The sequence below is a fragment of the Octodon degus genome, unplaced genomic scaffold (assembly GCF_000260255.1).
Source record: "Octodon degus isolate 3935 unplaced genomic scaffold, OctDeg1.0 scaffold00036, whole genome shotgun sequence".
NCBI lineage: Eukaryota > Metazoa > Chordata > Mammalia > Rodentia > Octodontidae > Octodon > Octodon degus.
The window spans coordinates 8886988-8908901 of record NW_004524612.1 but is presented as its reverse complement, the minus strand read 5'-3'; the positions used below and the strand labels follow the sequence as shown (position 1 = coordinate 8908901).

Here is a 21914-nt window from a genome sequence, read left to right as displayed (position 1 = left end):
CGTGTGCCTGGCAGACACTGCCAAGGGGCCCTCAGCGAGGACAGAAAATCTTTCCTGGGTCATGGCTGCTGTGTCGCCAGCTTCCCTGGAATCTTTGGCCTCTAAGTAGCTAGTGTTGCTACAAAATGACTTTGGGAACCAGAGGACATGGGACTGACTGTCTGTCCAGTCTTGGTGGCGGGCAGTCTGCGGCTGCCACTGTACCACAAGGATAATGTTAATAATTGTACATGACTTCTCAGGAAGCAGAGGAGTAAAGTCAGGTTTGTAAACTGTCTCTACAGGGTCCACAAGCTGTGTTCTTAATTACTTGTTAAGCAACCAGTCCTTCACTGCGGGCCTGCCTAAAGGGAATACTCTAGAAAAGACACCGCTGCCTAAGGGCAGGCCTGTACCCAGAAGTTCCCAGGAGCTCTGGACCAGGCCTTTGGGCTACCTCACTCCTCCCACCCCAAGGTCCTGCCCCAAGGAGTTGGGCCCAGAAGGGGACTGTCCCCACCCCTTCCTGCCAGCATTCCCTCCCTGCCTGTCATTCCCAGTCTAGTCCAAGTAATTCCTTGGCTGAGCGCGAGTGCCATCCCTTCCCCTGGCATGGGGGGAGGGTGTCAGTGTCTCTGTGTCATGTTTCTCTTGCTGAGTCAACATTCTTGCACATGGAGGAATCGGGGTCCTCCTGGTGGCCAGAGACCCGTATGTCCCCTGCTGCCCACCCACCTTCCCACACGGTGCCAGACAGCAGATTCCCCCTGGGGCCCCGGAGCACCTGTACCTGAGTGGACTCACCTGGGGGTTGGGAAGCATCTCTTGCTGCTGGGATGTAACCATTGCACACAGTCCTGGGCGCAGGGTCATGGAACTGGAAATTAAGGGTGTTGGAGCCACCGTTCCGGATCACAGGCACCTGCGGGGCAGGCCGGGAGCAGCAGCTCAGGGCCCAGAGGGTCCCATAGAAGAGGAGGAGAGATGGCTGTCAGGGTTCAGCTGTCCCCATGGTGAGGTCTGTGGGCTCTGTGAGCTCTCCGTGGGGACCCTTCATCTGAGCCCCTTCTCTCCCTCTCGTCCCTTTCATCCTCTCCTGCCCCCACCATGAACCCCCAGTGTGCCCTCTTCCTCCCTGCTTCACTCACCCGTGTCCCCCGAGAGGATGGCCCTATGTGGGCCCGGAGGTGGCCTGGGATGAAGTCGTCCAGGCTGAGCCCAGCAGGAAGGCTGCAGGGCGGACCTTGCATGCTTGGGTCAGGGTTGGAGGACACTGAGTGTGCCAGCTGCTCCTGTGCACGTCCCCTGTGGGGAAGGAGGAAGGAAGGGAAAGCCCTGCTGGGCTGCAGTGCCTGTGCCCTCTGGGTTCGCAACCCTGGGTTGGGGGAGGAGGGCTGGCTGGGGTGGGGAGGTGTTGGGACCAGCTGGGTGGGAGCTCAAGGACCCAGGAAACAGGCCACTCTGGGTGCCCGCCTGCAGGCTGCCTGTACAGGCTCCCAGGCACAATGGGCTACTTGTTAGTCCAGGGCAGGAGCTCTGGGTGGGAGTGGGGGAGGGGGAGGCCTGGGCCAGGAGGAGGGGAGGGAAGGCTGGCCAGGAGCAGGCCTGCAGGCCCACTGGCCAGGCCCTCGGGGCTGCCCTGCCAGCAGCAGTACAGGCCGCAGCCCCCGGGGGAAGGCACCGGGAACTGGGACAGCTGGCAGCAAGGGGCCTAGGCAGCAGGACTTTCAGTTCCTCTGCCTCCCCCAGGCCTGTGTCGCATGTGCTTGCCCGCAGGCACAAGGGGTTCTGCAAGCCCAGCCAACAGCAAGGCCACCAGCCCATAGCCCTTCCCAACAGCCAGCAGTGCCCTGATTCCTAACAAGGCCTGGGAGAGCATGGCGGGGGGGCATTGCAAGGCTGCAGGAGCACCCCTCGGCTCAGAGGAAGTGTGAGCTTCATTCTGGTCTTCTTCACAGGCTAGAGACTCAGAGAGCTCAGGGAGCCAGCTAGGGATGGGATGGACAGACGAGTCCTACTCCTGGAGGGCGGTGCTAAGGGCCCCTGATGCACTCCTGCACACACACACACACACATGCATTCAGGCTTTCCAATGCATGTGCATGCACACACACACACACACACACACACACACACACACACACACATCCTGCACCTCCAGGCTCTCCTATTTGCTTGCATTTTTGAGACAGGGTCTCTCTATGTAGCTTATGCTGGCTTTGACTTCACTATGTAGCCCAGGCTGGCCTCAAACTCCCAGCTATCACCCAGTCTGTTTACAAGGAGGGACTTCCCTGACAGCACTAAACCTGGCTCCACAGCAAATTCCTTTTCCCCATGCAAGGGTCAGGGGAGGGGGGCCCAGGAGACAGAGGCCTGTAAGACGAGAGGTCAGAGGCAGACATCCTGCATTGTGCTGTGTGCACCCAGACAGCGGTGGGGCAGAGCACCGCCTCCTTACCTCTACTGTTGCATGGGGCCGTCAGTGCAGCCAATCCCCACTACCTCTGGACTGGACCAAATCGGATTCGCCTATGCCAGTGGGGGCCTGGGGGGAGGGGTCTCTGTAAGGACAACAGATGCTGGGATACCCTGACATGCGTGGTGGAGTGAATACACATGCAACATCATGAACAGCACTTCTAGGGGTACGATGGGGATCATGTGAGCAGCCTAGGGTCGGGACACAGGTGTGTATGGATGGTAGGTGCAGGCAGCAGTGGTTCTGTGAGCTGCATGGGCAGAGTGGAGATGGAGGTTCAGAGGGGGCTGTGAGTCTTCTTCTGGACCCAGTGCCTGCTCAGGCCTTGGCAGACTGGCGAGAGTGTAGGGAAGGCTGTGGGTGGCACCCTGTCGCTGGTCTGCCTTTGTGGGCATCATGTGGACATCTGAGCAGTCTATGAGGGCTCTAGTTTTTCCATGCCAACCCCTGACAAGGGGAGCAAAGGACTAAAGCAGGAGGAGGGGCAGCTCAGCAGCTGGATTGAATTAGGATTCTTACCAAAAGCAAAACATGCAGGCACACCCCAGTTCCCACGCAGGGCCTCCCCTCACAGGGAAAGTGAGGCAGGGCAGAGTGGAAAAGCAGGGGCGGAGGGCACCAGTTCCTAGCAGCCACCCTCCCTTGCCCTGCTGACTGCTCAGGGCCAAGCTGCGGGCTCAGCACCAGTGATGCTGACCATCAGCTGACCCGGTGTTCCTCTGAGCGTCCGGGCCCCACCCTTAACACTCCAAGATAAGTGTCCTTTTGTAGGATGGGCAGGTCAAAAGGGTCCCCCCCCACCTATGTTCAGGGGCTACTGACCCTCAGAGCCCTAATCTGTTCTTCCCCAACTCTGCTCATGTGACTGAAGCACCCCCCTGGGGGGGGGACATAGGGGGTCAGACGGGAAGCGGGTCTCAGTTTTTCTCTTGGCAACTCGACCAAGAGATGTTAGAAAGATGGAGGCATTCTCAGGAACTAGTCCCTGCCTCAGAAGAAAAGGGGTATCAGACAGCTCTGGGGCTCTCCCAGAATTCAGGCAGCCTTGTGACAGCCAGCTCCAAACAGCTGGAAGAGGCCAAGTAGCTCTGCTGTGGATGGCACACTGCCCCACCTCTGGGCACAGCCTGACCTTGGGACTTGGCCTTCTGCTTTTGCAGGTATTTTTCAGCTACCAATGGACAGGGACAGGGACAGGGACAGGGACAGGGACAGGGACAGGGACAGGCTCATTCCAGTTCTGCCTTCTCTGGATGGAGAGTGGAGGACCTTCTCACAACTCATGTTGATGTTTGGGACAGGGACCCTGGGGAGCGGCTCCGTGCCCTCCCTTGGGCCGAGTTCCTCCCGGGGCGACGACACCTGGCTTCCCGCCACCAGCCTCCCACACCTACCTTCTGCAGCGACCAGGTGGTGGGGCTGGTGGCCGCCTGGGGGTTCAGGAGCATCCCGCCCGCTCGGGATCCTGCCTGGTGTGGCTGTGCGCTGGAGGCGGAGGGCAGGGAAGCGCAGGCCGGCGCGGCCTCGTGACCAGGTCAGGACACTGGGCCAGGGGGGCGGCGCGAGGAAGAAGAGGATGGCCCGGCAGTGAGCTCGCACGCCAGTTAGGGTTTGGGTCGGGATCGGGACTGTGGGCCGCGGCCGTGCTGGGTAGCGGAGGGGCCGGCCGCAGCCTCCCTCCTCTTCGGCGCGCGTCGCGGGACGCCGGTGGCCCATTGCCCGAAGGGGCCGGCCCGGCAGGGAGGCGGCGCCGGGAGGGGCCGCCGAGGGTCCCCGGGGAGCTCACTCGGGTTCCCAGCTGCCTTCCCCGGGCCCCCACCGCAGGGCTGGCGTCGGGAAGGGGGCGGGCAGGCCGGGAGGGCACTCAGAGTTTCCAGCGACATTTCCAGGGTGTGGGAAGCAAGCTGCTGCGCGGCACAGCCGGAATAGAGGAGCACGATGATTAACGAGAATGAGCCGCGAGTTCCAGATACGCCTCTGGCCGCCCGGGTGGGACCGAGATAAGGGCGTCCTGCAGGCGCGGTGTCCCGGAAGGCCCGGCCACCTCCCCTTCCCCGCGCCTGGGGACAGTGTGTGCCCCACCAACACCGGCTGGGTGTGCAAGCAAACCACGCGCGCGTGCGCTGGCGGAGGAGCGGATGCGCACACACGTGCAAGCACGGGGAGGAAATCGGGGCCAGGCAGCAGTTCCCTGAGTGCGCCGCGCCCCTAAAGAGGATGAGGGTGGGATCCCACGGCGGCGAGGAGGTTAGAGGGTCCGGGTGTTCCCATACAACGTATTTGTTTGATCGCCGGGCTTTTCCGCTGTTCCCGCGGCTCTGACGTGGGCCCGAAGGCCCCGCCTACTGGCTCCCCCATTCACTGTGCCCCTATTCACGGGTGGCACAGGGACTGTTAAAGAACCTGGGGGCACTTAACGAATACTTATTTACTGACGGTGGTAATAGAGTCCGAGTAGTGCCAGCTCTGGGCTTACCTCTGGGATCCGCTTGCCCCAACAAACCGACAACAAATCAGTAGTTACTGATTGATTTCAGTGCTAGGAGCGACTGGAGATACATTATGGGAAGAATGACTATTTATTGGTATCTACTGGGTATCCCTTTGACGTCTGGGGTCATGCAATTTAGAGTGCCATTCAACCCGACCATTCCATTCAAAAGTTGAGAAGAAAGAGAAAGGAAAAAAGACACAGTGGTTCTGGATCCCTGCCTCCCTCAGTGTAGTCAGCTTATCTCCCCGCAGCTCAGCCATGTGGGAACAAGCACACAGAGGAGGGGCTCGGCCGGCATGCCAGGGGCCCCCGCGTCTGCCCGTTGCCAGTGGAGACCGGCTGCGCTGGCAGAGGGGTCACTGGGAAGCAGTTCTAGGCTTCCAGGGAAGATTTTTGTAAGTGATGACTGGACGCCAAGTCTGCCGACTGTGAAGGAATTTTACAAAGGCGACTATTTCACTGAGTGGGGCAAACTTACAAACCTCTATTATTCTCTAGAGCTCCGACCTGGACTCCAAGATAAATATTTAATGAGATAAACATTTCAGATCTCTTCTGCCTCTCCAGAGAAGCTGAAGGGCTGAGTCGGTCACGGTGGGCAGCCGGTGCCCACAGTGGGCTACTCCCCCAGCACAGGGCTACTCACTCACCCAGGGTACCAGCCTGTTCCCACCCTACGGGGAGAGTAAGTACCCATTTCCGTAGCCCGAGTTTTCCCACCTGTCAGTGTCCTTGGCACTAAGAAGGGCCTCATCACTTTCATGTTCTTCCTTGTTCTCCAAAGACGGTGAAGCTGACGATCTTCCAACTCCAGGAATCCTGGTCATACCCCTCACCAGCGTGCACTTCTCTTATTCTCTAGGGCTCTGACCTGGACTCCAAGATAAATATTTAATGTAGAGGGTGCTGCTGAGCTGCCAAAGGCCCCAACTTCCTGATTCTCACAAAGGGAGGTGGCAGCCATGGGCCAAGACTTGGGGCCTGGCCACCAGCTCCATTGCTATGGGGATGAGGAGCTCAGTAAACAGCTCTGGAGGATGGACGAGGTGGCGTGTGGGAGGCCTTGCAGGAGACTAGAGCCTTTTTCTCAGCTGCTTGGGCTCCACCGCCCACAGGGGCCTGGCCCTGCTGCTTCAGCCCTGTTCCTCTGGTCCAAACCCACTGTATTTCCTGGTAGCCAGCTGGCTTTGCTGATGGCAGGATGGAAGATGGATGGGTCCACAGGGTCAGAAACCTAAGGAAACTTGCCTCATTCCTCCTTTTCAGCCCTGATTTAGGGAGGACTCCTTTTTGAAAAGCAGATTAAGGGGGTGGAGGGAGCCAGGTGCAGAGATTGGGCCAAAACTCAGGTGTCGGATTTCGCAGCTCCTCCCCTGAGCTTCAGCTCTACCTCTGGCCAGCCTCCACAGCTGGTGTGGCTTCTGGGGCCTGGCTTCCAGAGCCTGCCTGGACATAGACTAGATGGATGGTCCACGTTGACCTGGAGCAGATTTCTCCCATGCCTACACGCTGTCCTGTCCTTTGCCCACTGTCCCATATGGAAGGGAGCTCTCTCCCTGTAAGTGTGCTATTTGACCACCTCTGGCCCCGCCTATGGTCAGTTGCTGCCGCCACCTGAGCTGTAGTAAACACAGTTATGTAACTGCTCTTTTTCCTAGCTATCTGATTCCAGTCACCAGGATCCCTGCCCCTGGCCAAGGCTGCCAACTTTTGTTCTGCAAATACCCCACCCACCCCAGGACTCCTGTCCTCAGTCACCAGCCCAGGGCATGATCAGCTACCCATAAGTGTTGGGGTTCCTCACACTGAGAGGGATAAGCAGGCTAAAAGCACCCTCTGGCACCAAAAGAAAGGATGAGTGAGAAGAGCTCTCAAGCTATTTTTTCCTTGCTCAGTCTAGCCTTGAACTCACTGTGTAAACCAGGCTGGCCTGAACCCCAGGCCATCCTCCTACCTCAGCATGCTTTGCCACACCCAGTAACTCTCATTTCTTGAGTGTCTTTCTCTAGTATTGGGAGTCTACCATTTGTGTCAGCCACACTCTGAGGTTCACCCACCCCTGCCCTGGCCCCTGGCCCCCATGTTAGCTAGAGGGAGGGCAACTGCTGTCCCTTTTCTGGTGATTCTGGAACAGGTTCCAGATGGGTTCCCAGTTTTTATGTGTCTATTCAGAAGAGTGTTTCCTCCACCCAGCCCAGGAAGGGTAGCAAAGAAGACTCCAGCAGTCTGGAGGCAGAACACAGTGACGTGGCTGTGAGGAGCCAAAGCAAGTCACCTCCTCGGACATGCCATGCAGATCTGGACTCTGTTTCATCCCCTGGGCCCCATCCTCTCTCCTGGGTCCTCTCCTGATTCCAGCTCCTGCAGTGCTGCCAGCCAAGTTCCACCGACAGCCCTTTCTGGGCCAGCTACTCATGGGATCAGGGTAAGCAAGGGAGGAAAAGTGCGGGTGACCCACTTTGGGCCTTCAAAGGCCCTCCTCTGCTGACAGTGGCATGATCTGGCCCATCTGGAATCCACCTTTTTTTTTTTTTTTTTTACTTTTTAATAGTCCCTGCAAATGAGGGATCTCTGTGAGGAATCAGTGCTGGGGCCAGCAGCCAGGTCAGGGGCGTGGACCCCATGGGAATGGAGGAGGCTCCAGGTTTGTGCACAAACCTTTTCATAGCACACATGTGATGCCACAGGCTTCTATTCCAGGCTCTTGGTCACTCACATCCAATCCCCAAGGGTGGCCAGAGAACTCAGGCTTTTTGCCAGGTTTTCCCAGTCTGTCCCCCAGAAAGCTGTGACATGGTCACCACACCTACAGCTCTCCTTTCCTTTCCGTTATATGGGTGAGCAGATGAACACAGTTCATAGGTGGGGTGACTTTGAGAAGATCTCAGGAAAGATGAAAAGCCCAAGTGGCTGTCAGCTCTTTAGAAGGCAGACTGTATAAGGAAAGAAGAGCACGGTGATCTCAGAGGGGAACCAAGCCAAGTCAACTCGGCCACAGAGAAGGGCACAGAACCAGGAACTGGAAAATTAGGTCTGCCATGGCCTTCCTTCCCTGCTCAGGTAAACTGAGATAAGGAAGGGGAGCGGCTGATTGGCTGGCCGGTGCACACCGTGAGGCGGTGCTCTGGCTTCTGAACAAAGGATAACCTGTCTTCCCATCTCCCTGAATTCTGGATGAAATGCTTCCTTCACTGCATCAACATTGAAAAAGACAATTTACCAGTAAATTACAAATCCCCTGTATCAACAATAAGTAGACTTTCTGAAAGCTGATTCTTGAACAAATTAGACCATGCAACAAGCAGGGACTACATCTAGGTCTAGTGAGAGGTCAACATGAATTCTCCTATCAGCCTTTCATTCCAAGGTTCTTACCAAAGCTTTCCACAATTCTGTAAATAAGGGCAAGCATGACTTCATTTTATTGGGATTTTAGCTAAGGGAAAGAACACTGCTAACCTAGGACACCGGGATAACAGAACCCAACATGCGTCCTTAGCTTTTGTAAAATTAGAAATCTGGGCTTGTTTTTTGGCCTGTACACTACACTGTGGCCCCTTAATTTGGAAGTGTTTGACATGCAGATGTGCAGTCCAGGCCTGGCAGTGCCGGATGGGGCCCTTTCACCATGACACCAGGACCTGCAGTGTTCCCTACCCTCATGGCCGCTTGCCAGGGGAGCTGATTCATCCTCACAAATCCACAGCAGCACCTCATAGTATTTCCCCTGTGCACAGAAAGCACAAGGCTGGTCTGGTACTTCCTGTCCTTCATAGTTCAGCTCCATTTCACCTTCTCTTTGGCTTCTTGGACTCCTCCCACATTGAAACTCAGCCATGTCTATTGTTAGGATCACACAGAGTTATTAAATTACCATAATAAAGCCCTATTTTTAACCTTTACCAAGACTGTGCCTGTCTGGGATATTTTTCTTCCTTTTCTTCATGTAGTGACCTCTGGTGGAAAAGCCACAGGGGTGGGGTCTTCAGGAGGAGATGGTGGTGAGCAAAATGCCAGAGTTGAGGGAGTAGTAAGGTTCTGAGCAGGGAAAAACCCAACATGGAAGTAGCAGCCAGACAGCTTTAAACTAAAGAGCTGGGAGAGGGAAAGAAAGAGGCCCTTTTACTGAGAGGGGATTCCTCCTTTGTGAGGGGAATTCCTTGATACTGCCACCAACCAGGTCAGACCAGAATAGACGTTGAAAGCCTGGCTTTCCTTTGACTCCTAGAATTATCATCATCATCATCATCATCATCATCATCATCATCATCATCATCATCATCATCATGTCTTTTTGGGACAAGGTCTCCTATGCCGCTCAGGTTGGCCTTGAGCTCATTTTGTAGCCCAGGCTGGTCTTGAACTTGCAACTATCCTCCTGTCTCAGCCTCCAAATACTGAGATAATAGGTGTGTGCCACTAGGCCTGACTCCTAGAATTATCAGATGGGTAAGAACCAAGTATCAGTGCCTTGACCAGAAAAATAAAAACACAGGGAACCAATAAGTTACTCAATTTAAAGGTCTTTTTTTCTTCTTTTTATCTTAAAGATGACTTTTAATTTACAGTAACAAAGTTCTAACAATTTCTTATTCACAAAAAGATTTAATAAATGACTTCTGCTAATAAGTAACATCCCCATTTCTTTAACATCACTGAAAGAAAAAATAGGGACTCTCGAAATTCAAGCAAAACAATCTATCATTTAGAAGAACCTTTAGAAAAACAATACCAACTAGTCTCACAACTAGCCCACCACATGTAAGAAGAAAAACCAGGAACTTTTCTTGGAAAATGTGTCACAACACTATTGGTTACAACAGAGAAAGAAAAAAAGTGCTTGCAATGGCATCATCAAGAAATACTGTGACAGACAACAAACTTTATTGCCGAATCAAAATCTATGGCTGCCTCTTCCTTATTATGTACACTTCACTTTAACATGCAAAAATAAAACATTTTAAAAAGTCTTTGGAGAGAACTGTGATGAAGGGGAACCCTGGGTCAGAACTTACGGAGAGGGACAGCCCCACTTCACAGCTGCACCAAAGGATGGGCCATGTCCATGTCCTTGCTTCTGGATCTGAAGCCACCTAGACTTGTCATGAGGTGCCGAGGAGAAGACATCTAACCCTGTCTCAAACAAAGGTGTTATTCAGCAAGGCCCGCCAGCTGTGAGGGCACGAGCCCACGGCTTCCCACGAGGGAATGCACTCTCCAGTGTCATCCTCACCTTTGTGACTGCATAGATGAAGGCAGTTAACACTGACCCCCTTCACTCTAGCTGGCCACACAGAGGCAGGGCAGGTCCCAAGTCCCACTGTAATGTTGGGTCGTCTCCGTCCCCCTCTCTGTCACTGGCACAAAGTCCCATTGTTAATACAGTTCGATGCTGGCCCTTCAGATAACAGTAACACCTTTGTCCTTCCAATACATGACTTTCTTCCTGTACGTACATCTGCTCTTTCTTACGGCCTTCCTATGAGTGTCTGATCACAGAAGGCTGAAAAGGGACTAAGGCACTATCACACTTTAGAAGCATCCTCCATGTAACCCAGATCTTTCTAGGCTGTGAGATTTCAGAAAAGATGTGGACTAGGTGCCAGACAAGGTAGAACTCATGGTTATAACCCCAAGTAATGTAGGAAATTGGAGCCTCATACCCACAACTGGAGCTCTGGATTCTCTCTCCTCCTGGTATCTGCCTGGGTGGGAAAAGCTGAATGATTTTTTTTTTTTTTTTGTGGATACTAGGAATTGAACTCAGGACCTTGTGCTTGCCAGGCAGGTGCTACACTGCTAAGGTATATTCTTGGCCGCTTGAATAAAGTTTTTAAAGAAACTGAGGTTCTATTATTACCATAACAACTACAATAAGTATTGGAGATTCTGGAATGCTAGCTCAAGTCTTTATGAATTAGTGTATTACTTTCCATAATCAGAGCAAAGTACCTGGCACTTGCAACTTCAAGAGGTCTATCTGGCTCACAGCTTTAGAGGGCTCACTCCGTGGCCAGCTGACTCCACGGCAGAAATGGCCACGGAGAAAAGCCTGGTGGAAGGCAACTGCTCAACCCGTGACAGCCAAGGACCAGCAGGATGAGTCACAGACAGAGACATATCTGCTAGAGGCAGGCCTGCCTCCAGGGCCACACCTCCTGCGACGGGCTCCACCTCACAGCACATTCAGGTCCAGACTCGCCAGCGGATGAATGCCCTGTCCTTGTGATCTAGTCTCTCCCAAAGCTCTACGTCTGGAGGATATTTGGAGGATATTTCTATTTTATTTCTATTTATATGTTTGGTACCAGGGATCAAACTTGGGCTCTTGTACTTTCCAGGCAGGTGCTTATGCCACTGAGCTACATCCCCAGCCCTGACATTTGAGATCTAAACCATAACATTAGAAAAGAATTTCAATACAAAGACTGGGAAGAGGGGCCGGGGAGATGGCTCAGTGGAATAAGTGCTTCCCTGGCAAGCGCAAGGGCCTGAGTTCAATCCCCGGTTCCGCAAAAAAAAAAAAAAAAACAAAGACTGGGAAGAAAAATTTGACAATTAATGTAAAGTAAAACTGAAATCCATGTGGGGCATTCTCTTCCTAAGCCAGTTTAACTGATTGATTACCCAGACTGGTTAAGATGAACTTAACTTTGAAGAACTTGAATTTTATATGAAGGGACTCGGTATCATCAAAAGCTCTTGAAGGGGTCTGGGGAGATAGCTCAGTACATTTAGGGCTTGCCTGGCAAGCACAAGGTCCTGAGTTCAATCCCCAGTACCACAAAAACAAACCAAAAAAAAGGTCTTGAGAGCAGCTATAACATATAAAATAAGAGAAGGTAGATGGCTCAGATTTTCACCGTCTTCATTCTGAAAGGCTAGAGAGGTTGCTGCGTAACAACCATGACAGCAAGCCCAGCTGTACCTCACATGTGATATACTAGTTTTATCATTAGAGATCAGCTACCTCAAGTTTTGGATGTTTGTATGTGTGTGTTGTACAGGGAATCAAACATAGGCCCTCGTGCTGGCCAGGGTGGTACTGTGCTGCTGAGCTACATCCCCGCCAAACTTTGCATCTTCAGGTCACTCAGAAGGAAGAGGAGGTAAGGGACAATGCGAAAGCTGAGACTCCCGAAAGTAGCCCAGTTTTTCAGAAATCCCACCCTTGCTCCTTAACAACATTAAATAATATTGTATTTGAGTGGCAAAAAAACCTGATTTTTTCCCCTATTTTTGACTACTGCCATGGAATCATCTATAAGTTATCAAGATAAAACAATAACTCTTTGCTTTCTGGGGAAATTTGTAACAACAAATGGCAGCTGTTCATGGACAAGAACAGAAAAGTCAAAACAAAATCCAGATAAAAGGATATGCAAAATACTGGTATTCCCAGACAGCCAGACTCTTCTATTCCAAGAAGAGTTCTAGGTGTGACCAAGTCTATCAGAATAAGAAATTTTCACTTTTCTTTTTTTTTTTTCACTTTTCTGTTCAAAATTTAGTCACAAAAGTCCAGCAAATTGGTCATGTTTCTACTCCTAAGCAAAGTGTCACCCTGACGCTATAAAGATGGAAGCTGGTCTTGTAGCATTCTATTAAACATACACGCACATATAGATGTACTGCTTTGTCTTTGTGCTAAATCTTCAAAACACAGAGACTTAAAAGGGGTGTTTGGAACTAGTGTGAGATGAGTTTTACATTTTTATTTAACATTTTTCTTACAAAGTTATCTGATTCTTTCTCAAAATTTCTCATGATGTGCATGTGATCAAATGTGAGGACCTGCTCATGTGAAGCATCGCTTCAAAATGGCACTTTAGAAAAGCACACAAGGGTGTCCTCAGACATGCCCAGGAACTGATGTCAGAAGCAGCTGATCTGTGTTCCTAAATGGGAAGAATTTCAGAAAAAAGAAGGTCCTTGTGGACTTTAATGTGAAAGAGAACAAGAGGAAAGTAATTCTACTATCTTTAGAACATGGGAAGGATTTAATAAAACAGAAGAGGATTTGAAAATGCCAACACTGCAGAGTTTTGACAGCAGTTACAGTGTTTATGTGCAATGATGGTTCTTGACAGAAACAGTCTGAGGGCAAACCAGGGTGGGTATCTAGCCACCTTGGAAGCTGCTGTTAGACTCAAACATTCAGAAATATGTTAAAAGCCTGCAGTGAAACCTAAAGTGAAGAAACATGACTGTTATTACAAGTTACTTATCTCCCCCCCTTTCTTCTCTCCCTCCCTCCCTCCTTCCCACTCCCCCTCCCCCCACCCCCAGACATGGTCATACTATATAGTTTAACCTGCCTTTGAACTCATTGTGTAGCCCAGGCGGGCCTCTAACTCTTGGTGATCCTTCCACCTCAGCTTCCCAAGTGCTGGGATTATAGTTCCACCATGTACAACATTAAAACGTATTTCTAAAGCTGATGCCTTCAAAACTGTCATGAGTCATAGATGCAAACATGTATGTAGGGACTATATGCCAATAGGAAGACACATTTTTAAAAAAATCTCATTCAGGGACCAGGAACTCAGTAGGAGATCCTTTTTTTCCTCCTTCATATTACAGTACTGTGCTTTATCAGTTTAAAAAGAAATAAGATGTAAGTTTAGAGTAAGTGTGATTACATTTTGTTGTTTTTGAGACAGGGTCCCACTATGTAGTTCAGGCTGGCCTTGAGCTGGCAGTTGTCCTATCTCAGCTTCCCAAATGCTAGGATTACAGGTGAGTGCCACCACGCCTGGCTTTGTCATTGCTATTCAGCAGTTCATCCTCTCTGAACACACACTGCTGTTCCCATTCCACCCCCAATGCACAGGGCGGCAACACCCTGCCTTCCACCTGTTCTCTCCAGTGTGTGCAACAGGGTCATGAGAATCGACAGCCAGATGCTCCTAGAGGATGACTGAGAGCTATCGCCCCTCCTTCAACGTTGACCTTGTCTGTGTTTAACCCAAGTTCTTTAGCTACTGCAACAGAGAATGCTGCATAGGCTTCACTGATTTCTAATACATCAACATCTTCCAGAGATCAGCCTGCTTTTGCAACACCTTTGCTTTATGGCTGGAATCGGTCTGTTCCCACAAGGGAAGGCTCCATGCCTACTTGTGCCCAGGAAATGATCTGTGCTAAAGGTGTAAGTCCACGATGATCAGCTTCTGACTTCTTCATGAAAATCACAGCTGCAGCACCATCGTTTATGCCTCAGGCATTAGCTGCAGTGACCATTCCTGTCTCGTCTGTGAGAAAATAAGGTGTCAGCTTGGACACAGCTTCAAGGTTACTCCCATGGCGAGGAAATTCATCTACTTTAACACCTGTGAGACCTTTTCTAGATGATACAAAAACTGGTACAATCTGTCAAAATGGTCAGCTTTCTGTGCACACTCTGTCCTGTTTTGAGACAGAACAGCAACCTTGAGCTTTTCTACTCACTTGCCATTTTTTGGCTACATTTTCAGTGGTCATGCCCATATGGTTGTTGTGAAGCGCATCTGCAAGGCCATCACCAAGTATACTGTCCCGTAATGGCATCTCCCCAATCTTCATTGCCGTTCTCAAGTGAACCAAGTGAGGAGCCTTGCTCATACTCTCCATGCCTCCTGCAACCACAACACTTGAGTCACCAACCCTTATGGACAGGGCAGTGAGGCACACAGCTTTCAGGCCTGACCCACAGATCATCTGGCAGCTCTATGCTGAAACAGAGTAAGGGATCCTGGCACCTACACTGGCTTGCCGAGCAGGATTCTGTCCAGAGCCTGCTGAAAAAACATGTCCAAATGTCACCACAGACATGTCTTCAGGAGCTAGTGTGGCCCTTTTCAGGACTTCTTTGATGACAGTTGAGCCCAGATTGTGGACAGGCACAGTAGATGAAGTACCATGAAAGAGCCTATGGCAGTAACCATAGGGTCTGAGCCTGCACTCATCCTGCCTCGAACATATCTGTCACCATTCTCCATCTGCACTGCCTGTAGAGTGAAGTAAAGCTCTCCACGGCCTTGCAAGGAGCGCTGAGGGCGGGACCTGAGCCCCCAATAGGAGATCCTTTAGCTCCTCCTCTAATATCATTTCTATTTCTCTTTTTTCTTTTCTTTTTTTTTTGAGACAAGGTCTCACTGTCTCACTGTGCAGTTCAGACTGGCCTCAAATTCAAAACAACCCTCCTGCCTCAGCCTCCCAAGTGCTGGGATTACAGGTGTGTGCCACCACACCCTGCTTCTATCCCTTTCATTGACAGAAACTCATGCAGGCAGAGTCCAATCCCCACAAGTGTTTTGGTCTCTGTCCTAAACAATCTGGGAACTGTTAGCAAAAGTGTAAGGGACAAATAGATAGACTAAGTCTTCATTCTTCTAATGAAATTATAGTTTTGGAGAAAACATACATTGTTTTCTGTGGTTTTTTAAATTTTCTTTCTGGTTTTCTCAAAGCTCCAAACATGAAGTACTACTGTTTGAGATACTGCTTCAATGCTGGACTCTCCCACCCAAATGATAGTATGCATTTATTTTTTCCTTTTTTTTTTCAGTACCAGGGATTGAGCTCAGGACCTTGTGCTTGCCAGGGAAGCGCTTATTCCACTGAGCTATCTCCCTGGCCCCTCCATTCTTTTTACATAGCATGCCCAGACACATCCCCTCACCCATGCCACGCAGTGAGTACCATGACCTGGCACCTGTGTTCAGACTAAGCCAATAACAGGATCCTAAGGATCCCCAGAACTTCCTTCCCTAGGTTGTGACATAAAAAGAAACTAAGGGAAGAGTATTCAGAGTACTGAACATTTGTTTTGTATCCCACAGTATGCTAATGAAAGCTGACATATAGTTTAACCTAATGAGTGATGGAGGCACATTCCAGTAATGGGAAGACAGAATATTCAACCAGCTCTAGAAGACAGGAAACCCAATGCCCTTTGGGAAGGCTCAATTCATGAGGGGAGCATCCTACCCTCACTGGCTCCTTCAGGAATACCGACACTAAAATAGTGCATGGCTGATGCAATAGAATCAAACATAAGTACTTCTTGCCGTTGAAGGTTATGCTGAGGAATATATTTAGATATTTAATTTCTTTTACAGGTGGGCAAGTCACCTGGGATCCAAAAACAAAAGCAAAAGAATATGGCCACAGTTAAAGCTTTTTTTTTTTTTTTTTTTTTAACCTCTTCTTGTCTCAGTCTCTGAGGGGAGTTTAAACAAATCGCATCTATGGTCAAATGGATGACTTTTTATTTTCAGTGTTGGGGATGGAAGCCAGAGCAAGCTCTCTACCACTGAGCGACACCTCCAGCCTTAGATGCATATATTGTAAGTAATTCTAAGAAACCCCATCATTATTTTTATTGTGCTTTACTAGAATGTTAAAAGGAACTGAGAGTCCAGAAGAGTAGGTTATTACAAAAAATATTCTCATTGGCCCTTAAGTCACTGAATTATTTATTTGGAAGCTCTAGTCTGAGCAAATTTCTATCAGAACAGAAGCAATTTCAGCTACTGAAATCTAAGCGACCTTTCCCTGTGGCAAAGAGCAGAAAAAAGCCCTCTTCAGTTTGAAAAGTTATTAAATAAATGCTATTGCCTTCGTAAAGCAAGATAAAAAGCTTACTAGTTCAAGTCAGAAACCCAGGGCTAAGGTTTCCAAGGCCCTTTTATTAGGGGAAGGTCCCCCAGATAGCACAAACTTCACTTATATATTGATTACAATCAAATTTGCTCCTAAAAATTAGGGGGATAAAAAGGGAAAACAAAACAGATGTGCTTTTATATATATCTTGAACACAAATTCAAAAGAATTTATAAAACATTCACCTTTCTTACAGAATAAATCCAGACTAAATTATGAATGCACCTCCAAGTTTGTTTTTGTTTCATTTTCTGATCATAAATAAAATTTGTTCTTAAACTTGGGATCCACCGTAGCCCAGCACAACTGAGTCATCACTGTGTTTTCTTCCTACTGTCGCTCCTGTGTGTGGTGTTGGGGTGGACTGGGGTCACCAGCTTTGCTGGCCCGTCATGTCCACTGTCTTTTCGAGGTGGCATCCGCTCATTAATTCGGTCTAGACCTCGGGCTTCTTCAAAACTCCGGATCTTGTGCTGCAGCGAAAATCCTTGGATGGCTAAGGAGAAACAGGAAGCGGGTGGGGAGCCCTCAGTTAGGAACTGGGTAGCAGCTCAGCAAAGTTACACACAGCCCCTCCCAGAGGAAACACAGGAGGGTGACCATGGGGCACATATCTGGTGTGGGAACAGGCAAGACACAGCTCAATCAGCCTTGTCTAAGACTACCGCTTCCTCCAAGAAAAAGGGCAGCTGAAACTGAAATTTTCATAAAAGCTCAATCATAGCAGAATTATTCTGACAAAAAGCTAGCAAGCTCTTACTTAGCCCCAGCTCAAGAAAGCAAACCAGAAATGTGCTCAATGCTAGGAAAAAAGGGTACTACTATGGTAACAACAAATTAAATGGTTTAATATATGTACTGGGCATTGAGCCCAAGGCCTTTGCTCTGAGATATATTTCAGCCAGTTCTTTTTTTTAATTTTGAGATAGGGGTTTCACTAAGTTGTTCAGTTTTCCAGACTGGGCTTAAGTCTGAGATGCCTGTAACTCAGCCTCCCAGAGTATAGGGATTACAGGCATATGCTACCATGCCTGGCTCAGAGTTTCTGCCTTACGCACAAATATTACATTGACCACAAAAGACAGCTTTTTGTTTGAGATGACTTTTTATCTTGCACAACTGGTAGCTGAACACAGGTAAAAACCATCAACATAGCATCTATATTTTCTTTCTGATTCAACTTAGACTGAACTTAGACTGTCAAAAAAAAAAAAAAAAAAAAAGGCATTCCTATTTTCAACTACCTTACCTAATAAAACAAATTTATAACAAGTTTCTCAGTTCCATTTTTTCCCCCCAGAATCAGGAATTGAACTCAGGCCTTTGTGCTTGCCAGGGAAGCGCTTATTCTACTGAGCTATCTCTCTGGCCCCTCCGGTGGTTTTTAATCACAAATTTAGATAGTGTTGCTTAAAAATGTCTCCATAGAAGCAATGATAATTTTGGTTGTCTTGGGGCAACCTCAAAAATCAATCAAATGATGGGCCAGGGAGATAGCTCAGTAGAACAAGCACTGGCCTGGCCAGCACAAGGTCCTGGGTTCAATCCCTGGTACCACCAAAAAAAACCAATCAAATGAAACCCTAGTTTATTTTTGCCTCTGTTCTCACTAACCTTGGATTCATTAGATAAAAGAGAGCTGCCCTGTCTGACCTTAGTCACAGGGATATCTTTTGTATGTGGAAGAGATGTGGGTTTAAGCCACTCCACGTTACACCAGGGTCACTTAAGCTTTAGTCGCTGTTCAAGCTCACAGATCCCACAAGGCTTAGCTGTAGTGAAGGTAATTTAAACAAAATGAAGACACAGAATGTATGAACATGTCTAGGAATATTTATCCCTTCTCACACTCATACAGTTCTGGTGATGCAGTAACAAACAATCTGAAATGCTGATAAAGCCTTTAAAAACTAGCAGACAGACACAGGAGCACATCTATCCAAGGAACATGGCGTACCTTCCTGGGCCTCTACCGCTTGCACTGTAGCTGTAAGAGGGCAGGAGCAGTGGCATGCAAAATGAAGACAGAGAAGAGTGAGTAAATCGGCAGCTCTGCTGCCAGTGCGGACACCCAGGACCCTCCTGCCCACCTCCCCGCACACCGAGAAAGCCCCCTAGTGAGAAAAACCAGATTACTTTGAGGAGCTAAGCAGTGTGGGGAACACAAGAAGGGAAAGTTTCACATATTTTTAGCATCTTACTGGCACTGGAACATTGTCCTCTTCATTTGAAACAGTGAACAGCTAACTTACGTCTTTTGTTTTGTTTCCAGTACCAGGGATCAAACTCAGGACCTTGCACTTGCCGCATAGGCGCTTATGCTGCTGAGCTATCTCCCCAGCTCTGTTTCTGTCTTTGAAATAGGGTCTCACTATAGTTCAGGCTGGTCTTGAACTCACAGCAATCCTCCTGCCTCAGCCCCCCCAAGTGTTGTGACTACAGGTATGTGCCACCATGCCCAGCTTTAGTTTATGTCTTGATACCACATATCCAAATTACTTATCAAATCAATTTTTTACAGTTCTAGGGAGTGAACCATGGAAATGCTCTACTATTCAGCTATACCTTTAGGGCACCCCCTCCTAACCTTTCCTTTTTTTTTTTTTTTTTTTCCGGGAATTGAACTCAAGACCTTGCATTTGCCAGGCAGGTGCTGTGCCACCGAGCTATATCCCCAGCTCTCTTTCCTTAAACTTCAAGACAAAGTCTTGTTAAGTTGTTCAGGCTGGCCTTGAACTTGTACTCCTTTTGCCTTAGCCTCTTGAATAGCTAAGATTACAGGAGTGTGACAGTGCAAATGAATTACTGCTGGACCCTATTTGAAAAACTTATTTACTATTACAACTTACTGCTCTCAAAGGACTTACGTGGGAGTGCACCATTCTTTTAATTACTTACTAAAAGAGAGTGGCCTTTGAATAACAGACTGGCATTTGGAAGAAGAAAAAATGTATTACAAGTGAAGGGCTACTTCTTGCCTGGAGGTGGACTACTAAGTAGCAAAGGCACAGGACACTTCTGTTCCATGGGAAATGCAAGTGCCCACACGGGGCAGGACATGCAAAGGCTGACACCTATAACTCACATGACTTCCACTCAGGTCAATGATCAAGAAAGCCCTCTTCCCTCTCCCTTAGTGATTAAAATGGAAAGAATTTATTTTTATTTTTAGTTTATTTTTTGTATTTTAGGGAAGGGTCTACAGGTGTTCAGGGTCTTACTACTAGATCGGACTCATAGTGATCCACCTGTTTACAGCCTCCCAAGAGCTGGGATTACAAGGGTGCACCACCAAGCCCAGTCTCAACTGCCATCTCAGCAAGCCCCGGGGGTGGGGTTGGCACAGCAGCCCCTGCACCTACTTGCAGGGGCTTTAATCTGCTGAGCTATTTGGCCGGCTGGAAAGAATTTAAAATTAGCATCAAGAGAAAGACTTTCTTACACCTTAACCCTAACATATGAAAAAGTGGTAACAAGAGTCTATCAGGAGAACCTCCTCAATCCCTCCAATAGCTCCTGTAAGTAAGTGAATGTGTCAGTTCTCCAGCCTGAATGTTGTTAAAGATGGCAGGGAAGGTAACACAGTAAGCAGCAGTTTCCTTTTTTGAGGGGTTACCTATCATTAGAAGAGAGATCGAAAAACTTTGATGCTGCCTTCTTTCGTTTTTTTTTTCCTTCCCACTACCAGAGATCAAATTTGGGACCTTGCATTTGCCAGGCAGGGACTTATATGCCACTGAGCTATCTCCCTAACCCCAATGCTGACTTCTAAATGAAATATGAAAGCACCAGCACTGGGCTCAATTTGCCAGGTGCGTACAAGGTCTTAAAGCACTGCCTAAATCCCTATATTCTCCTTACAGAAAACAAACTGCACAAGGAAACTGCAGCGTCTCTCACAGCACAACACTGACACAACTGCGGGAGAGCCAAGCTTGGCCCAAAATTGTATTCAGAGTACCATTCCAATTCGAGTTGAAAGCCCATGTGGTAAAATCTGTCCTGGTATTGCGCTGTCTTGGGCCATACTAGAACTGCTCATTTATTGGGTGCCGTGACAGCAGCATGCATTGAGGATCTTTAAAGAGACAGTTACATGAAACTTTTTTTCTTTAACATCCTTACTGAAAAACAATTCATATACCATAAAATTCACTTGCTTACAGTGCACACATGAATGGCTTCAACATATTTAGGATTATGTAACCATCATGATCTACGTTTAGAACATTTTCATCACCCCTAACCACTAGCAGTCACTTCCCATGTCCCTTTACCTCTTCCTCTTCATCCCAGTCAGCCACTAATGTATCTCCTATCTGTGGCTCTACCTGCTCTGAATATCTCATGTACATAGAATCATGTATTTAATGAATGACTTCTTTGACTTAGCATAATGTTTTGTTTTGGTTTTGGTAGTGGGAATCAAGCTCAGGACCTTGTGCTTGCCAGGCATGTGCTCTGCCGCTAAGCTATGTCCCTGGTCCTTGCACAAGGTTTTCAAGGCTCACTCAGGTTGTAGCATGGACTCATACCTCATTCCTTTCTATGGATGAATATTATTCCATTACACATATCGTGCTTTGTTCATCTAGTTGGTTGACACTTGGGTTTTAACCACTTTTTGGCTACATGAGCAGTGCCATTTATGAACATTCAGCACACGTTTTGGGGGACATATTTCATTTCTCTGGGGGTATAAGGAGCTAGGCCTTGAATTGTGGGCCATATGGTAACTCTGTTCATTTCTCTGAAGAACTGCCAGAATGTTTTCTCCAAAGAAGCCACACCATTTTACATTCCCACCAGCAGTGTATGAGGGAGCCAATTTCTCCACAATCTCATCAACATTTATTCCTTTTTTTCAGTGCTGGGGGTGAACCCAGAGCTTTGGGCATACTAGGCAAGTGACTACACCACCAGCCCTCAACAAGACATCTTATCTTTTTTTTTATCATGGCCTTCCTAGTGAATGTGAAGTGCTATCGCAGTATGGTTTTGCTCTGCATTTCTGGAATGTCTAATGATGTTAAACATCCCTTCATATTAAAAAAAAATCCCTTCATGGTCCACTTGTGAGTCTTTGGAAAAATGTCAATTCAAATTCTTTACCCATATTTAGTTGTGATGCCTTTTTTATTATTTAGTTTTAAGGGTTTTTTATCTTTTCTAGATAGGAGTCTCTTATTTTTACATAATTTAACACATTCTGTGGGTTGTCCTTTTATTTTCTTGATGGCTCCACCTGTAGTATAACAGTTTTAATTTCCTTTTGTTTTCTCTCTCTCTCTCTCTCTCTCTCTCTCTCTCTCT

General features: G+C 48.5%; 2 protein-coding genes, 1 long non-coding RNA gene and 1 pseudogene across 7 annotated transcripts in view; 1 reads left to right on the top strand and 3 right to left on the bottom strand.

The window, feature by feature from the left end:
• The window catches only part of Sorbs3 (sorbin and SH3 domain containing 3), a 29140-nt gene extending 18397 nt beyond the window's left edge, over positions 1 to 10743 (bottom strand). The window contains exons 1-4 of one of the 5 annotated variants that reach the window (XM_023714721.1): positions 9967 to 10743; positions 5676 to 5821; positions 1128 to 1284; positions 784 to 856 (exon numbers count right to left, since the gene is read on the bottom strand). In XM_023714721.1, coding sequence (XP_023570489.1) covers positions 784 to 856; positions 1128 to 1284; positions 5676 to 5782 — 337 coding nt within the window. In that variant the 5' untranslated portion in view covers positions 5783 to 5821; positions 9967 to 10743. Of the gene's footprint in view, positions 1 to 783; positions 902 to 1127; positions 1285 to 3855; positions 4797 to 5675; positions 5827 to 6022; positions 6135 to 9966 lie in introns of those variants that run through there. The other 4 variants (XM_023714717.1, XM_023714719.1, XM_023714718.1 and 1 more) reach the window with 4 other exon arrangements.
• LOC111816634 lies at positions 3920 to 8811 on the top strand. The gene is made up of 3 exons (XR_002820991.1): positions 3920 to 3995; positions 7149 to 7380; positions 8540 to 8811. It is a non-coding gene; the product is annotated as an uncharacterized LOC111816634 (long non-coding RNA).
• A 2515-nt stretch (positions 10744 to 13258) lies between the features above and the next one.
• Positions 13259 to 15061, bottom strand: LOC101569576 (annotated as a pseudogene).
• Positions 15062 to 16190: 1129 nt separating this feature from the next.
• Positions 16191 to 21914, bottom strand: part of Ppp3cc (protein phosphatase 3 catalytic subunit gamma) — a 103929-nt gene continuing 98205 nt past the window's right edge. Inside the window, exons 15-16 of the mRNA XM_023714624.1 lie at positions 18559 to 18588; positions 16191 to 17097 (exon numbers count right to left, since the gene is read on the bottom strand). Of these exons, the coding sequence (XP_023570392.1) occupies positions 16916 to 17097; positions 18559 to 18588 (212 nt within the window). The 3' untranslated portion in view covers positions 16191 to 16915. The remainder of the gene's footprint in view (positions 17098 to 18558; positions 18589 to 21914) is intronic.